General features: G+C 39.5%; 1 protein-coding gene across 9 annotated transcripts in view; it reads left to right on the forward strand.

Moving 5' to 3' along the window:
• myripb (myosin VIIA and Rab interacting protein b) overlaps positions 1 to 19,568 on the forward strand; it is a 143,670-nt gene that overhangs the window by 98,606 nt on the left and 25,496 nt on the right. For 6 of the 9 annotated variants that reach the window (XM_088071647.1, XM_088071638.1, XM_088071640.1 and 3 more), the window contains exons 4-5: positions 5,418 to 5,554; positions 14,102 to 14,134. In XM_088071647.1, the coding sequence (XP_087927773.1) occupies positions 5,418 to 5,554; positions 14,102 to 14,134 (170 nt within the window). The remainder of the gene's footprint in view (positions 1 to 5,417; positions 5,555 to 14,101; positions 14,135 to 19,568) is intronic. The other 3 variants (XM_088071641.1, XM_088071642.1, XM_088071645.1) reach the window with 1 other exon arrangement.

A 19,568-nucleotide genomic window follows, 5' to 3' on the forward strand; every position in this document is an offset into this window, starting at 1 on the left:
ATACCGACAGGTCGGTACGGCTGTGCTCAGGTTTGCTGAAAATCTCATGGGCTTTTTAGCACTTGACCCACGACCTTGTCCTCTGTCCTTCGGCCTGTTCTGCCAGCACTGAATATATTGCAAAGGATTGTTTTTAATGCTATAGTGGAGCAACACAGACAGCATAACTCAGAGAAAATCTTTGCAATAAATGTGCCAAACAGTGGCTAAACTAGCATACGTACTTAGTACATACAGTACATACAGTACATAAAAAAATGTCTTTAAACATAAACACTTAAAATTGCATGAATACATATGTATACTTGGCAAATACATTCTAGGAAGTGAACATCCAAGTGTCTTGAATAGTCATCCACACAGTCTCTATTGACTCTCTTAAAAGCACCAATTTTCTTTTTACGAAAATCTGCAATTCACAGAATGTATAGAAAATAAATTGGCCTTTTTCCACTTCCCCCTCTTCTGACACACTCTTTGCACAGATCTGCTCTGATAAATACAAATACACAACCATAGAGGCGCCAAGAGATGTGGATGAAAAGCCATGAAGTATTGTTTTGAATTAGATTTTCTCCTCGTCCTCCTAACAGACATGAATCAATATTAATATCCCTTCCCGGCTGTGCACATTTGTTTTTGAATGGGCCCGTCTTCAGCTGAGGACATATTTGGGTTGCAGTTTACATATTTGTGTAACAGATCAGGGACAGCAAGGTAGAACAGGGACAAGGGAAAGTTTCTTTCAGCAAGCAGGGGCAAATAAGAGTCTCCATCACACATTGCTGTCATTGTCACACCTTGCTGTCATTGAACTAGACACTGAATCTTCATTGTAACTCTGACATTTGAACTCTCTGTGGAGGCGGACAAGATGCATTTTTCATTCTGGGAACAGTAAATCCATGAAGTATCATCCAACAAATGCTGATCACTGTTCTTTTAGTATTCTCGTCCATCGATGGAGAGGGTACCATAGATTAAGAGCAGTTAGTTGAGTAGTTGGATAGAGTAAAGAATTCCTGTAAGGATCACTGAGGGTCCTCTAGGAACAGTAACACATCATCTGCATAAAGACTAACCTGTTCAGTCAGGTGACTAGTGATGCACTGGTCAGGGTTTTTTAAAAATCTCATATCATCTCGGCCCATTATGGGAGCACAACAGTAGATTTCGACTCGTTAGCTGAATAGTTGGATGTCTGTCAGAAGGGTCCTGTAAGAATATTAACACATCATCTGCATAAGGACTAACTCTTTTCCATTAGGTGGACGTTTACCGTTGGTAATTGTGTTTTGACTGATTGGAGCTGCTAGCAGCTCAGTGAATGTTACAAAAAATAAGGATAAATTGAGCATTCTGTTAAGTCCCACTGTGTAAACTTCATTACATAATGTCATCCCATTGGTGGTTAATGATGATTCCCCAAACTTAATGATGATTCTCCAAACTTACATTTTTGTTAGTTTGCATTAGAATTGAATCCAATGAGTTATTTTCTGAACGATAGATTACATTCGTCTTCTTCAAGTATTAGCGTGAAATCAAGTTTTTCATTCTTTTATATTGCTTATGAAAACTCTTTTTTCATGTGTGCAGGAAAGTTTTATTTGTCGAACACAGTGAAAGAGTGAAAGAGTATAAAGATAGCAGCTGTACTATATATAATAACTCCTTCAGCTTTTCACTCATTAAGACCTCACAACTCGAGGGCTATTACTTCCTAAACATCAGACGCTTTGATCTAACCCCGGAGCCGAGAACAATCTAATTTTTTGTCTTATTTTCTTCTATTAACAAGAACAGTCACTCTGCAAGTCCTCAGAAGAATCTATTTGATGTTCTGTTAAAGTCAGCTCCCACCCCGTTTTCTTCTCCCTACGCTCCCCTCCACAGCAGCCTCAACAGAAGCTGAACCAATTCATTAGAAGGCTCAGAAAGTCAATTATGGTAATGGATCCTTTTGCCAGGGGAAACTCTGCAAAGCCAGATACTTTTTATTGCACTTCCACATATTCTGCTATATATTTTATTTAGACCTCATTTAAATGTGCAAATCGATCTTCTGAAGTATAGAGGGCAAAAGGGCTGGAGAGAATAGGGTGAGAAAGGAGGCGATGGTTCCACGTGGCCGAGCTAAGGCAAAGTGATGATAGAGAAAGGGTAAACCCGGTGTCAGGAGACCGTCCACAGGAATCCCTCTTACTTATTCATGCAGCAGCCAAGCATCAGGGAATCTCCCAGCCTCATTATGAAATGTGTGTTTGCAGAAGCTCACACAGCAGTGCAGCTCCTGCATGAAAGCTTATCCACTCCACTCTCCTCCCTTCTTCCTATCTTTTTTAGATCAGATCACTCTAGGGAAGCAATGTCATGCTTCATTCATCGAGACGCCTCTCCCACTGTCCTAAATCCCTATCCCTTTTCTCTGAGAGGGAAAGCTTGGCTTACTTCAACAAGTTTGTGTAGCTGGCAGGGAAGGGAGCAGATGCCGAAACTAAAGTTTGCATTCACTTATCATTTGTTTTTGTGCCAAAAGGAAGTGGCAGCAGAGGAAAGAGAGCATTGATCAACTACTTTGCAACTACATTTAAGGCAAAATCACATATTTGCGCATAAAATATTGCAAAATGAATTTTTTGGGGGGACATTTATTCTGCTGTTAACATGCATACCATATGTAGACTGTAAATACTATTAATAAGCACTTAGGTTAAACATTAGATAAAGCCAACCCTGAAAAATAATAAAAAAAAAAAATAAACCTATAATTTAGCATGTATAACTCTGCATGATTTTGAGTTCTCACGCAGAAGCGATGTGATTTCGGCTGTAGTAAAAGCACTATGGCATTTAACCAAATCCCCAGTCACTAGCTAGGAATCAAAAGTAAAAATTTAAAAATGACCAAGAATGTCAAGTGGCAAATTTGCAAACAATTGAAAAATCAAGGTCTTTGCAACAGTGACAAAGGGGTGTCGCAATTATTCTCTCATTTTGAGGGTGGTGCCATGCATGCCACTCAGTCATACAGCATAATTTGAAGTAAACAAGGATACATTCTTAGATAATATTTACTGCATAACTCCGCAGCTCTTTCCTGCTCTTGAATATACCTTTTCAGTTCAAAGATCACTCCCTGTGGCCGCAGCTCATTTCAGCGTACCGGTGGAGCCTATTTGTATTTCTGCCTTGTCTGATGCCACCTAGATTCTATGTTGCTCTTCCAGATTAATTTCTGCGCCCTTCTCCTCGGGCCCAGAGGGAGATAAAAAGAGTCAGACCTCTTCACTGGAGCTCGGCAGCCACCATTAGAGTGACTAGGTTGACCCGTGGCATGAAATTACGAAGCCGAGGCCCACTGAGCAACCCGGCTGATAGAGGCGGAGGATAATAAATCCACTGAGAAAGTGGAAGGAAGGGGATAGTGGAGAGAGGTTAAGGAGGAGGGGTGGTGGGATGGATGTGGCAGCCCATGCAGCCTCAGGGGCACTCAGGATCCCTTTATTAGCATGGCTATTTTCACTCTCTCCTTCAGCAGCCTGTCTCTTCATTGAACAGAAGCATTACTGTGCATGTGGGATTAACTTGAAATAAACTACAGTGTAGGTGCTTATTGTAATAAAGGAACATGTCAACCACATGTAGTTGAGGTGTTTTTAATGTTTTTGAAGTTCTACAGCACAGAGGAATAAGCTATAACAGGCTTTGGCAACACCTGTTAGTAGGATCAATTCATTATTGATTTTGGTCTTTTCATGGTATTTGCTGTCTATAAGAAAAACAGCCTGCAGATCATTAACCTTATCTTTTATAGCCAATCGTTACTGGTAGTGTTTCGAGAAAACATGGTCTTCATCAAGCAAATGCTGTATGCCAAGATAATAAAAATGTTAACAATGACATCATATTCACCTGGCTATCTCTGTGTTTGGTTAAACTTCTTTGTTGATAGTTAAGGTATAGCACAAAAAAACTGTTACCGTTTGTACACACAACATTCAAACTTGGCTTCTCCTCCTTAACCCTTTGAAACCAGGATCAACGTCACTTATTCTGTGCTGCTTTGAGATGCCTTTCACAAGGATGTAACCCTTTCAAATCTGAGCAAATTGGATCAAATTCTCAAAAACATGGGGGGAAAAGGCTCTAAGCAGCTTGGTAGGAAATGTTACACAAACTGTCAAAAATGGTTAGATTTTCAAGAAAAAGCTAGTAACTATTACTATATTTATAATTACCATATATATATTTTAGATTATGTTACAGAAAATAATAATTTTTAACTACTTATTTTTTGGAACTTTTTTTTTTCTTTTTTGTGCTAATTTTCAGATAATTTTGTTTAAAAACTGCGAAGTTCATTTTTTCATTAAAAAACCATCAGAATGTAAAAGCGTAAAGGTGCTTTCTGTGGGTGGTTTTTTTTTATTTGTTCATACACTGACCAAGAAAACACACATAGGCAACACTTACACATACCACTACCACTCTACCACTCATAGTTGCACTCCTAAATACAGTAGATGTATAGCATCCTTCCACAGCAAGAAAACACACCAATATGCATGCGTGGTAATGAATAATATGTAAATGAATACAGTGTGTTTATCTGTCATTGTTTGTTGTTTTGCCTCCCTCATGTGTGTGACATTGGTGTGAAAAAGCAAACTGAGAATATGGGGGACCGCATGATTAAGCACAAAGTTGGCCGAGTTTCATGCAATCCGAGGCAACACTGGCGCAGAGGGAACGTTTTTCTTAGGGCTTTTCATAACCCTCCCGGTTATGAATTACTGCTTATGTAATCATCTGCTCTGTGCTGAGGTCTCACTGGTTGGCATTCAAGCACCAAGCCAGTACACCATGAAATGAGGAAAAGCCTGAAAAATAATGTGACGTCACATCTGAAAACCCAGGCATTAGCTGCTGTCATGCCCATCACAATACACAGCTTAGATCCTGCGCAATATTACTGGAAACAAATATTTTCCATATCTTTAATTTAGCTTCCACAGAGAGACAGAGGAACCACTGAATCTCCTTAAAAAGCCAATTATTTGCTTCAAATCAAAGAGCGGGGCTTTAAATATGACAGTCTGACAGCAAACACAAACTATAACACAAAACTACAGTCTTGCCCGCCTCAAAATATCATTGAATTTCATCCCTAAGAAATCCTTCCTGTCTCAAAATCATTGAAAATGTCTATAAAGTGTGGTTATCTTTACTTCAAAAATTAAAGACACCAGAACAGATTTTAATGGAAGTCTTGGCTTGAACTCAAAGTTATAATCCTGCTGTAATTATAATAAAATCTGATTCTTGCCTGTGTCCTTGCCATCTGTTCTTTTTTACTTAATATCATGTTTTTTCTTTCTCCCCTCCTCTCTTCCTTCTCTCTTTCTTGTCTGCAGGATTTTAAGGACACAGTCGCTTGAATGGTATTATAACAACGTGAAGAGTCGCTTTAAGAGGTTCGGCAGCGCCAAGGTTTTGAAGACTCTGTACAGAAAGCACATTATAGAGAGAGGAGCGCTCTCTGATCTCCCAGGTAACTTCATCCTCTTACATATTTGTTAATCATGATCTTTGTCATATAATGCCTTTACTTTGCTGTTAATTTTATTTCGTAATCTTTTAATCGTTCACGTCTGCATCGTTTTGATTGCCTTCTGTCTCTTTGCAACGTTTTGATCAGTGCCGGTTTGGCCAGAGACATAATTTAACTTCCTCGAACAACAAAAAATGGCTCCGTTTAAGATGCAAGGATTTGGACATTTAGAGTAAACACAGACAAGCTGACTTTATTGCTCATTAGTTTGCTTTGTTAAGTGATCACTCAATTTGTTTCACACATTTTGTTCTCTCTCCGACTGATTCACGTAATTACATTCTCACTGGCATGCAGAAGCAGAGATTTCCCCACAGACAAACACACATACACACACGTCTCCAGGGTTATGTTCAGGGTGGGCGATTAAGTTGTATTTTCACATTTCTTGACAATTTTTTTTTTTTGATCGAGATGTTAATTTAATTTGAGGGAATCACATTCTTCCATGGCTTCAGATTAACCCCTTAAACCCTGGACCAGCATCAGTTTCTGCACTTCAATCAGTAGCCTTTTCCTAAGTATTTAAAACTCTGAATCCTGAGCAAATTTGGTTTCATTTCTTTTTAGGACATGGGAAAAGAGGTAATCAACAACTTGGCAAGAAAATGGTAAAAGATGACAAAAAAAGACCTGAAAATTAACTTAACACAGAGCAGGAGAATCATTAGATCATTATTTTCTTTATTATTTTATTCCAGCACTTTTGGTCTTTTCCTTCTTTTGTTGTTTTGTTTTCTTATTTCAGGCAATTTTCTTGTAACTTTTTACTAATTTCTTGATATTTTTTGGGTAATTTCAAGGTGCTTATTGCCTTCTTTCCATGTTTTTGAAAGAAATCAAGCCAAGTTGCTCTGGTTTCAAAGGGCTAATTTTGAAAAGAAGTGAACTTGCGTTGCTCTATATGTGAGTAAAGCAGTGTGAATGTGTCAGTGGTGATGGTGACGGACTACAGCTGAGCTGCCCCGTGGCCTCATCCTGCCAGTTAATCCCCGCGGTGGCTCAAGCCACTTTGCGCCCTCAGTGAATTGTTCCCATGCAGGACATCAGCAGCAGGACAGCTTTTATCAAACCTCCCCCTCTCCTCCAGATAACATTGTTTTGACCCGGGTGCAACATGATCAGTCTGCCTCTGTGGCTGACTACAAGGCATTATTTCAAACCCTGGTACATGGGATTAAATGGATGAAGAGAGCACAGAGGGGATAAATCAGGTCAGACTTGAGGCACAACCGGATGAGGGTGAGGGGATGTTTAGGGACACACTGTGACCACAACTGAAGCTTATTTTGTCCGTAATGTATTAAGTGAATTTGTGGGCCTGATTGATTGACAAGACAAATGCATCATAATCATGAGAAATGATGTCTGCTACTATGCAACCCACACAGCAGAGGAATACCAGTACGGCTACTGGCAAAATGTATCATTATAAAATTTGTTACTACCGCAACATTATTGCATTTGCCTTTTTGCAGACAGCACGTCTGGCCATTGTGAAAGCCGGCATGACTATCTTCGTGGGATAAAATAGCTAGATTTGGCTTGCCGGGAACTTAAAAATATGTTGGTCAGCAAGAAGCTTACAAGTATTTAGCCTCATAACATGGTACGTTAGTTCAGTTCACATCTGTATTGTCTCACAAAAGGGGATTATTTTTACAGCAAGGCATAAAAACATAACACAAACACAATAATAACCGGAGACACTTGAAGACATTAAAGGGGAGAGGTTACAGGAAACAGTGAAAGGTTAATGTGATAAAAGCAAGGAAAACTAATCGCTGAAGTGGCTTTAATGCTGTGGTTGATTAGCTGTATGTATCAGTCATAGTCTGAAATGCAAGGAAGACAAAATTACAGGCATCAAATACTATAATGGCAAAATTTCCTCCTGGCATTTTTGGCATTTTACAATTCATTTACTTGAAGGAACAGTGTGTAAGATTTTGTGGCATCTAGCAGTAAGAACTGCAGATTACAACCAGCTAAAGTTTCCAGTGTGCAGAGCATTAACTCCCTGTTAGGACTCCCTCTCAACCTGGACCAGGTTATGAGAACCAGTTAAAACACAGAATAAAGACCTTTCATATGATAAATCAGTGTTTCTCTGACACTGTTTGACTTTTCTCAGATGGGCCTTGAGCCCAGCACCTGCTCTGTTCGCTCACTTTTTTCTCTGATAGTTTGAGATCCAGATGTTCAGGAGGTTTTTACCAGGAGCTGAATTAGCCATTGGGGTCTCTTCTTTTCCAAACCAAGAGGTGATTTAAACTGGTAAAAACACTGAATAAAGAAGTTTCACTTTAAAAATCAGAATTTTTAAACAGTGTTTAAAACTAACTAATGAAATGATAACAGCCGTCTCTGCCGGTATATTCCCCTAAATCCTACATACTGGACCTTTAATATTGCTAACATGGTCGAGTTTGACTCTTTGAGTTGCAAGATTTCTCAAGGCATTTATGATTTTTGTTTTCACCAGAGCTCCTCCTGTGACGCGAACAGACAGAATGATTTTTTTAAACCTGCAGTTTTCTGATTTCATGTCTTAACTCCTATTTTCTCCTCTCCTCTCTTCTCCTCTCCTCTCCTCTCCTCCCTTCTCCTCTCCTCTCTTCTGCTCTGCTTTCTTCTCCTCTCCTTTCCTCTCCTCTCCTCTCCTCTCTTACATCATCTGGGGTGGAGGAGGAAGGATTATGCGACTCGACTGCTGGTCTCTCAGCTCACATGAGCCCAACAGATTAAACTGCTTCCAATTCTCAAATACTCGCATCGCCGCTCCCACTAACTGGCTAGCTGACTTGCCATATGATTATAGATATACTGTGGTGTGTGTGTATGCGTGGGCCCTGTGTGCTGCTTGTGTGTGTCTGGATGTCAAAAGCAGATATTGTTAGCTTGCACAGGGACAACGTTAGATTTATTGGCGGGTAAAGATCTTTCCCTGACTTATGGTATCAATTGTCCTCCATGTTTTGTGTGTGTTTACGTAAAAATATCTTGTTTTTTCATCCTTCACCCACCCCCTCCATGTTAGATATCAGATCGAATTAAAAGGGATTGTGAAAATGTCGCACAAAAAGGCTAGATTGTCAAAAATATGATGGGGTTTTAATTTATTTGAAAGAAAATGCCCTTTAAAACCTATTTTGCTGCAAAGTAATGGGTATGTCAAGTGTTGGGACAAGCTTGTAAGAATAACATATTATCATGATGTATATCTGCACTTTCAATTGAGCAGAATTTAATGAGATTTTACTTTGGAAAGTAAATCGGCGCTAGATTGAAAAAAAATCAATTAAATAAAGATGTTGCTCATTAACAAACTGATGTAGCAACAGCTCTACTTTACTCCGAGAAAAGGAGCTTTTATTATGTAGCCCAGAAACTCTGCCAGAATCTTAATGCTGGTCTTCTCTATTCATGCATATAGACAGGCAGCCGCAGGAATGTAAAACATTCTCGTAAATTGTTTCCCAACCATATGTGTAATATAGGCGGCCTCTATACGTGTGCTTGTAAAGTTCTGGGTTTTTTTTATTATCACCAAGGGGCCAATGCTTGTGAAATCAATCCTGTGCAAGTGTGAAATGGCAGCTGACATGACAGCGGGTGAGAGAGATGTGACTGTTTTACATCTATCATGTCCCCAGAGAGACTGTGTGACCTTCAAACCAACAGGAAGACAACAGGGAGTGAACGATTTGTACTTTCCTGTCCATCATCTCTGGTGGAAGGGAGTAATACTCCTGTGCAACCTGTTACAAATGCTACATTGCCCTCTGGGTATATACATATATATATGAGTGTGTGTGTGTGTGTGTGTGTGTGTGTGTGTGTGTGTGTGTGTGTGTGTGTGTGTGTGTGTGTGTGTGTGTGTGCAGGAGAAAGTGTTGCATGAAAGATGTGGCCATTAGAGAGTTTCAACATTAAACTTGGATGAAGTGTGGGTGACCATGTTTTATAAAGAGGAACAAAGAATACATCAGAGAAGAAAACACTTGAGTGGAATCATCATTTTGCTTAAGCAGCTGAATTTCTCTTCTTTCATAACTAATTCAAGTACCTCATTAAGTAGAACTGCAGATGCTGAGCATTGATCCAAGTACCTATTAAATTAGTAATTAACGCCTTGATGCCGGTAAAGCATGAAATGAAACGGTTGTGTTTACTTGTAAATTAATGTATCCTGAACACAGTAACACCAAATACTCTTAGCCTTTTGTGCACAAAAGGCTACAAACTGGATTAGATTCAAAATTAGATGTAACAGTGGAGCTGCTGTGTAGTGTTGTTGTAAAAGGCTTGAAGGAATCAAAATAAGCACATAGAGCATCTTACTTTTTGAAAGTGAAATAAACTGAAAAAATAACATTACAAAAGTCTAAGCTTGTAAACATGTAATGTTTTTACCTCAAAATACATTTATTGTCTTGTCAAGAGTTTGGTAAGGACATCAATACACCCTCGTGTGTATGCTAAATATGAACCACCAGTACTGTTTAGCTTAGCTTAGCATTAAGAGTGGAAACAGGAAAACCAGGGAGCCTGGCTGGCTCTATCAAAAGGGAACAAAATCAACCTACCAGCACCTGTAAAGCTCCCTAATTAACACTTTATATGTTTGTTTAACCCTTTGAAACCTGAGCACATCTGCCGGATTTCTTTGGAAAACATGGGAGGAAGGAAATGAGCAACTCACCAAGAAAGGCATCTGAATGCAGCTCAAGAAAAAATGATCTGGTCCATCCAGATTTCAAAGGGTTTATCTGTACAAAAACCAAGGTGTTTTCAGGTTTTTGCACTTTGGTGTTTGTAGAAATTAAAAGAACACTTTACCCTTAAAATGACTGTGCACCCTGAATTTCTGAAGAAAACTTTCTTGCATGCCTTCGCTTTGAATGTACAATCTGAAAAAGGCTAGTTTTGCAGATGAACTATTCTTTTAAACGAACAAAATATAATGTGGTTATTGGTCAGCTTTGGGGGTGCTTGTTGAAGGATTTTGTTACCTTTGAAAAAGCATAGCTAGCCTTGTGTACAGTCTCAGTGTTAAGCTACTGAAGCTTCATATTTACCACACAGATGTTGGTGGTGTGTGCCTTCTCATCTAACTCTCAGCTAGTCTGACTCAGAGGATGCAAGTTTATTTTTCTTTTGATAGCAAAGGCATGACCTGCCCTACTAGGAGCAGTTTTTTTCTTTTTTTCCCCCTGGTGTGGAATTATGATAGGTTTTGCCAAACTTTCTCCATCACTGGCACAGCATGAGACAGACTAACTCTCGACAAGAAAGTGAATATGTTTATTTCCCAAAATGTTGAACTAATCCTCTAAAGACTGTGTATTCAGAAACTGAATTTAATTGAGGAGCTGTGCAGACATTTCTGACTCTATGCTGTGCTATAGCTGTGCACCTCTCTAAAATTGATCCAAGGGGTATTATGTTTGTTTTCACCGTGATAAATGGGTATGAGCACACTGGCTAATACTTGTAACATTTATAACGGCTCAGCTATTCATTCAGTATCTTCATCACAGTGTAATTTTTGTACATCACTCTCTACCTATCGAGTCTGGTTTTATGGTGATGCATCATAGAATTTGCCATGAAATGCAACATGATGAGTCTGTTTTGAAGTATCAAAAGCAGCAAGTGATGACTTTTTTTCTTCTTTTTTTGACACTTAAATCTCATTCATTTCAAACGGGGGATTACTGTTGTCCCACTTTTCTCCTGCCTATTGTGTTCGCTGTCACATCCCACCAAACGTCTGCAGGAGGCTTCCCACCTATCCAACATGATGACGGTAACTCAAGAAATGTTCAAACATATTATCACCTTCAAACATGCTATTCTCTTTGGAAAATTGAGAGACGGAGAGGCAGAGGAAAAGCAGTGTAGTCGTTTGATGCTTTCTATGGCTGTAGACACCTTTTCAATATGATGACAAAGGAAGAGATGATGTCCTTGTGTATGTGGGACAGAAAATGAAGTGATGCAAAGGTTACAAAATTATCTTTATACACAATTAAAGTACTCTTTGTCAATGCGTTTTTTGTTCTGTATGTGTTTGCATGTGTTTTCTACACTGCAGACAAATTCAACCTGCAGTGCAGAAAACACATGCAAACACATACAGAACAAAAAACGCATTGACAAAGAGTACTTTAATTGTGTATAAAGATAATTTTGTAACCTTTGCATGCTTGTGGTTGTGTCTTGATGACTACACGTTTCACCAGAGCTGCAGTGAATTAAAGGATGTCTCGAAAATTAGTCAGGACACAAATTACTTAAGATAAACACATGGACTACATCAGTTTTTTTGTCCATATCCAAAGTTGAGAAGTTATAAATTCACTCTAGAGTTAAGTTAATTTTGAACATTTGGTGGTCAGATTTCTGTTAGCTTATGAATCAGTTGATTATATGTTGGTGGAGATTAACATGTGACTTTATTCCATTATGCAGTTTTTCTGACTGTCACTATTGTACTGCGTTTATGAACCAGTGTCAAGTCTGACATGTGAGCTTCCATTTTAACTAGTAACTAGTATTGTTTCATAACTACAGCTATATCAAGAGAGCAGTGTCAATGAAGTGAGGATTTTGCTTGAGAATACCACTTGTTAAGCAGACTGAGCATTGTGTGCTTTGCTGCTGATCTGTTTCTGCCCAATGAGTGGTCACTTAGCCAAAAACGGTCTCAACCTTCAACACTGACGGCTGTGCAGTAGGTTAGATGTAGCTAATCTAGTGAGTCAGTGCCAGAACAATTTTAACAGTGACCTTTGTTCCGTTACTATTTAACAAAATAGTGAAGCAGAATGTAGTAAACAAAACACCAGGACCTCCTGATTCACCTCTTTCAATAGATATTTACTCATTCAAGCCTTTCGACAGCAACTTAACAGATAGCTCTACTGTAACACGGCTTGAGTTCTACAGACACTCACAGGTGTTTTGTCACTTTTCGGAGCATTTCTACTGCCTGCGTTCTTTGAGCTGAAAGCTTGGTGATTCAGAGTTCAGTACTCTGTCTGTTGGGATTGGAGGGCAGAATGTTAAACAGGAGCCCAGAGCCACTGCTGTTGAAAAGCAAACGACTACAGGGCTCACACCACATTGGTGTCAAGACTGCGGCTGACTCTTTTTGTGTGGTACTTACATCCACGTGCACACTGCAGTTTGCCTGCATTTGTGGACGAATGTGTGTCGAATGAAGGTGACGTAGTGAAAACTGACCTTTAGCAGCTGGATCTGACTTTATCTGAACAGTTTACATTCACAATCACCTCTGAATCACATTCACCCTCTGATCTGATTTTAGGGTTATCTTCTTGGTAGGAATGTCAGCATTAATGCGTTGATTGAGATGTGATTAACATCTGTACATAGCGCCTTTTCTTAACAAAATGATTTTATTTATTTATTTATTTTAAATTGCATTAATCGCTGGCTAGCATTCCCGTCTTTAAGAGGCTGTCCCACACTGAGTCTTAAAGCTACACTGATGATACTGGTATCATCTGAAACTAGCAGACCCAATCATATCATGCTAACTCATCACGAAGGGGGGTAAATAATGCTCCAAAATTAGGCATAATTTTGGCAATGAAAACATGACACAGAAATTTCACAGGTGTCCCTTGAACTCTGACTTTTACGATATCTGAATGAAAATAGGTTCTATGGCTACCCCTGAGTCTCTCCTTTACAGACATGTCCACTTTATGTAGGTCCCAAACAGTTTTTTGCTGTCTTTTGATTCCTAATAAAACAGTCTGGTATGAATTGCTTTACTTTGTCATTATGGACTTTGACAGCTTTTTGGGCATTTGGGGCATATGTGAGATAAAACACACACGCTTCTTTGACTAAGGGAAATACGTAGCCATTAATTCTCTACATTCTGCTTTTTAAAATTATAGTATAGCTTACATACACACTACTTTATATCAGTTGAAAACTGAAGACAGTGTTGCCCTTTGACCCTGTCTATCATTGACTTTCATAATCGCTCTTTGCGGAATTGTTTTGTCTTTGTTGCATGCAGCGGTTTGTGTTAGATTGACATTTTCTTCTACTGTTGGCTGCAGTAGAAGCAGCTCCAGGCTACATTCTGGTTTGTTTTCTGCAGCATTGTTCTTGTCCAGGTTTATGCACCAGAAGGATGAGCCCAGTCAGGCTCCTTTTAAGTCAGGCACAGTGGGCCGCAGGTGACAGTAAGCTGCATTGTCAAAATGTAAAAAATGTAATACTAAAACCTAGTGCTAATGACTTGAGATGTTTCCCTCCATTTCGCATTCCACCTCCATCATTTGAACTTTAAATGCCATGTTGGCCCTGGGACCAATTAATTTCTACACACACACACACACACACATAACCACTGAATTGTCAGTATTAAAGAAATATATATTCATATTCTCCAACGAGTGCAGTTTTGTCCTAAAACTCCCTTTTTCCATTTTATGACAGATTTAAATTACATTGGCATCATCTCTGCAAAAGGTGAGTACAACTCTTATCTCCCAAATAAAAGAGACGGATGAAGTGAAGCGTTTGTTTACTTTCCACTACCTCCCAGCCTGTCGTGATGTAAACAGACATCCTGTCGGTTCAGCCGTTGTTCTGAAGACGTTGTTTATGAGACTGTGTGTGCTGCCAGATGCTGCATTGTAATTGAAAGGAAACCGTCTGGACTCTCCTTCCTCCTCCTGCTGCTGCTACTGGCACTTCAGGAACGTTAGCTCTAAGTGAAACTTTACTGGCTCATTTATTTATACAGCCTTTTGTTAGTTCCCTCCGTCTCTCCACATATTCTCTTTTTATGACACACTATTTCACTCAACTTAATCCCTGCATTAGATGTGCAATTTACAAAATTTTGGACCAAAACAACAGAGGATTTTCTGTTTTGTTTTGCATTGAGTGGTTCCATCAAACCATATTATTCAATTCTGCATTCATTTGGCTAAACTACAAACCAAAGATGCATGACTGGACAAAACTGTTTTAGAATCTGTCCATCTCAGCTCGATTCAAGCTGGCTGATAATGTCACCTGCAACGGTTTGTCGCTTTTAAACTTTAAGCGAGGGCACATTCAATCTGTAAATGATTTCTTGATTGAATAACATGTCCTTAAAACAGTTTGCAATTAGCTTTTAGGTACATTTTCTCTTGTTTTGTGGATTTGTCATGGATGTTATCCATTCAGCAACGATGTTTACATAAACTCCACTGTATTATTAAGGCAGTTCGCTTGCTTGAAACATATATGGTGCTCAGTGCACAACCTTTTCCATTATTTTTTTCTTTTCTTGTAGTTAACGTTTATGATAATAACTTATTGTCATATTTGCTGAAACTGTCACCATATTCTGAAAGACATACGTGAGACAGATAGTCTGTGAAACGTCCCTCCTCTTTCTACTGCTTCTAATGGCCTTTTCTAGAATTAACAGCGGCACACCAAACACAACCAATGTGTCAGTTCACTGAGTGATTGACAGCTGATTCAGAAATGTCTTGACTCTGATTGGTTGTTTTTCTTCACATCACAGTAACGCCATTAGAAGGGCTTTAAGGCAATTCTGTAGGCAGGGGAATATGTTTTTTTTCCACAGATTATCCATCTCGTGTGAATATAGTGACAATTTCAGCAAATGCAAAAAAAAAGTTTAATAAAAGTTACATTAATTTCATTTTTATATAAATGTTGCTTCCCTAGGCGCTAACTTTCAGCAGCAAAATGCGCCTAGATTTCTTTAAATTGCACAGTCACTTACAATAACAGCTGGAAAACAAACCAATTTGGTTGTAATAAAAACAAAGAAATGGAACCCCAATACAGACATGCATTTGTATCCTTTCCATTTTCTCCTAACTGAAAGGTAATGTAGTTCTCCACAATTTCACAAACACACACAGACATACAACACACATTTGCACACTCACTCAGACACCCTTGCAGATGCAGGCGACCGCTGTCGTCTGTGTGGTAACCATGGCAATATCGAGCGATTTCCTTCTCCATTCCCTTGAGTGGTGGGATGACAAGTGGTGAGGCACAAAGGTGAAACAATGGTCATGGAAAGAAAATATGGAAGATGGACATGAGAAGGAATGTACTGGACCAACACACACACACACACACACACACACACACACACACACACACACACACACACACACACACACACACACTGACCTTCCACTACCTCTATTATAACAAGGCCATTCAGGGCCAATTAAAAACAAAGGCATCACTCTGTTGTGTCATACTAGTCATTGTATCACTGCTGCTTTGTCAGATATGACTCATGAAGGCGTGAGTGAAAAGAATGACAACAAAAAAACATTGATGTGATGTTCCCCTTAGTTGTCACTGTCGTCTTAAAAATGCTGTCAAGATGTTAAATCAGGAGTGTTTCTGAAATATATCTATCCTTTGGCATTACACATTGTCATTTAATCTTATATTAATACAAAAAGGCTGGTTATAGCAACTTAAAGTAAAGGATCTCAATATTTTTATCAGTGTTTAGATGCAATATTTCAGACACCACTCTGGATTTAAAGGGACAGTTCAAACCTAAAATGAAAAATACAGATTTTTCCTGTTTATCCATCTCAATTGTTTTGGTGTGAGTTACTGAGTGTTGGAGATATCAGCAGTAGAGATTTCTGCCTTCTCTTGAATATAATGGAACAAGATGGGACCCAGCTGGTGCTCGAAGTTCCAAATGAAAAACAAAAAATAAAAAAATTCAACAGCAATGTCTCTTTCCAGAAATCATTGCTCAGTTACTCAAGATAAACCTCAGACTATGTTGTGAGCAGTTTCACATAGAAACTATTTTCTTTCTCCTGAATTACACCTGCCAACTGAATTGCTGTGCAGAAGGAAGCATGCATCTTATTTGGAGAAAGTAAAGTAGCAAAGTAACCACAGCTGTCGTATAAATGTGATTAAAAGTCTTCTTTCTGAACAAATAGGAATACTCAAGGTGTGCATACATGATTGGTACATTTTCCTGCTTAAATATTTGGCGCATACAGGACGGCTCTCTGTAGCTTGCATCTGTGTGACTAACAGGAGACAGCAACACTTTTTTGAACATCTCACAGATGGCCAAGTTAAACTGACAGGCTGTTGTGACAGAGGTTGATGTTGGTATGTAGACAGTGAACTGGTGAGTTATCATGATACCCAGTCCTCAGGATGTCTCTTAAAGTCTGCATATTAGTGCATCATCTTCCCTGTGTGTCTTTGTTAGTGTGTGTGTGTGTGTGTGTGTGTGTGTGTGTGTGTGTGTGTGTGTGTGTGTGCTGCTCTCCTGTCTGTGTGTGATTCATGCGAGGAAGCTCACTTTCTCTGACAGCAGTCCTTTTGTGTCTACATTGTCCCGAGCTGCTGCAGGTAATTTCCCCACCTATTGTCCCCTTCCACAGTCCCAGAAACTATAATTCAGCTCTAACCAAGCGAGAACAGTACAGCTCTGTCGAACGCTGCTTCAGTCAGAGTGAGACAACTCTGAGAGTGAAAGACGGGTGGAGCGTGTAATGGTTTGGGGACTTGTTACACCATGTTGCGACTGGGAGGACTGGGCCTGCGAGTAGAGATGCATAGGGTGGCATGAAATCAAATACACACTTCTCAAAGTGGAGCCACACACACATTTTTTGGGTGAAGCTACTGTTAAGGCAGATGTTGCCTGTAGTTTGATTTGTAGAGACGTTTTAAAAAAAGTGTTTTCTGGTGGAGTTACAGCACGTCACTGCATGTCACTGTGAAGTAATGTAAGCGTTTGTGATTGCTGGCTTACAGGCTCTGCACTAAAACGTCGCAGTGCTTTGACAAACAGCAGTTCATCTTGCAGTAAAGCTGAAATAGTGTAACGTATCTGACAGCTGGCTGTGTTACTGCTGCTGTCAAGGGGGAATAAAAAAAAAGAAAATACTGGCGTCTTTGATTTTGATGTATTTGTTTTTGTTTGCCCAGCTTCATACTATCATGTGTGGGCTCGTTAAACCACATCTGAAATGATTCTATTAAAAAATTGCAATATTATGCAAAATATATGTAGTTTAGTAAGATGAATGCATCCAATGGCAACACTGTGGTGTGAAAGAGTGACTGCTGTGTCTTGTTGGCGGTCTTGCAGTCGGCTATGGTAGGGATTGGTGAGTGGCTCCTTGAAGGCGGACTTGCACCAAACCGCTGCAAGCATGTGCCCACACACTCCGCCAGAAGTGCATTCAGCCAGAAACTACAGCCTGTCCAATAGGAGCAGCAACAGGATGCTGTTGACTAGATTAATGTTGGAGGTGAAGCAGACCAAGGATGGGAGTCATGGAGTTTGGTTGTGCTTGTGTTTTGTCAGCAGCAGGGGCTGAAGTGTTGGAAGACGGCCTGCATTTTGGATGAGTTTGGTTTGGTTTTGGCTCTGGTTAGTGGATTGAAATGAGTATTAGTGGGGACCAGAGGTGGAACTGGAGCCAGGGTGCTTTTGTGTTTTGTCTGGAGCCATGTTTGAGAGTGGGCGTGGCCTGTGGTCAGGGGATGAGATGGAAATGTACCTTGAATGTGGTCAGTTAAGAGGACTTACTTCCCTTGCTTCAGCAGCATGACTGTATATTCTACCTTGGTGGTCTAGCCTCTGCTGCTCTGTCTGACACTTTGTCTTCTTATTAACCTGAATGTCCATTTATACTCTCTTCATTTTTATAGCGAAACTGATGAGAGGGCACACATTAAATGCAAACCACAGGAGAGTTGTCTAACAGGAGTTAATGGGCCACTAAGGGAATATGTGGTTTTGAAGGCGGGGATGTTGTAACTATTACACCTTCTCTGGGCTGTCAGGACTCTTTAAAGGGATACTTTCCTGGTTTTCAACCAACTTGTGTATATATATATATATATATATATATATATATATATATATATACCAACTGTATCAAAATAATGTGGGTAGTATGTATAAATGAACTATGGAGTTTTTCTGGCTCTGGGGATGTCTGCTTAAACTACAGGCTGCACTTCCATATCTTTGTATTGCCTACCACCCACGCCACCACCACAGACACAAAGACCATAGAAGCTGATCAGGAGACAGACAGAGCCTCCCTCTCTCTCTTTCTTTCTATCTCTTTGTCAAATTTAAATTTGCTTTAATTGCATTAGCAAAAATATTGTAAGGCTGGCTAGGCCTTAACTTTAAAGGTTAAATTGCCTAAAGGCTGTGGGTAATGAAAGCACAAGGACGTCTTCTTAGTTTCTTCATCTGTTTTTTTTTTTTTATGTCTGCTTCATCAACAGGACAACTGATCTCAACTGAACACACACAAAGCATTTCTGATATCACTCCGTAGAAGGTGCACCACCTTAAGTAGTTAACTAAAGAAACAATTGACAACAATGTTTTAATTCAAAGTAAAGTAAGTAAAGTAAAAGTAAAGAAAGGGTTAAGTAAAAGGACAGAGTGTGAGGAGATGAACTGCTGCTGTTATGTGTTCTCTCTTTCTTACTTTCTGTCTTTTTATCACTGCACTTCCTATTTCTCGCTTAATATGTTTTCAGAAACATATTTTAATGCCCTGTTAATCTGTAATAGCAAGAGTTTGTGAACAGGAAGTGGTTGCCATATTGTTTCCTGCAAAGTGAAAACAGAGGCCAAAAAGACAGACAACTCAAACATTAAAACTGAGCTGCACTGTTCAGATATAAACCAAGATACTGTTGCCTTGCCTCAAATGTTTTTAGAAACATGTTGTAGCTTAACGTTTATCTGTAGTATGAGATCATTTGTTTCCACCTTGTCTGCATTGTCTCAAATGGAGGAGTGCGCATTAGATCACCCACCAATGGGAGCATTTTTTGGTCTGTTACGGCGCAGTGCATTCTGGTAGTTGTAGGTTTTCTGCCTCTTGAACAAAAG

Source organism: Plectropomus leopardus, chromosome 21 (genome assembly GCF_026936395.1).
Source record: "Plectropomus leopardus strain MGB_pleo_1.0 chromosome 21, ASM2693639v1, whole genome shotgun sequence".
In the NCBI taxonomy this organism is placed as follows: domain Eukaryota; kingdom Metazoa; phylum Chordata; class Actinopteri; order Perciformes; family Serranidae; genus Plectropomus; species Plectropomus leopardus.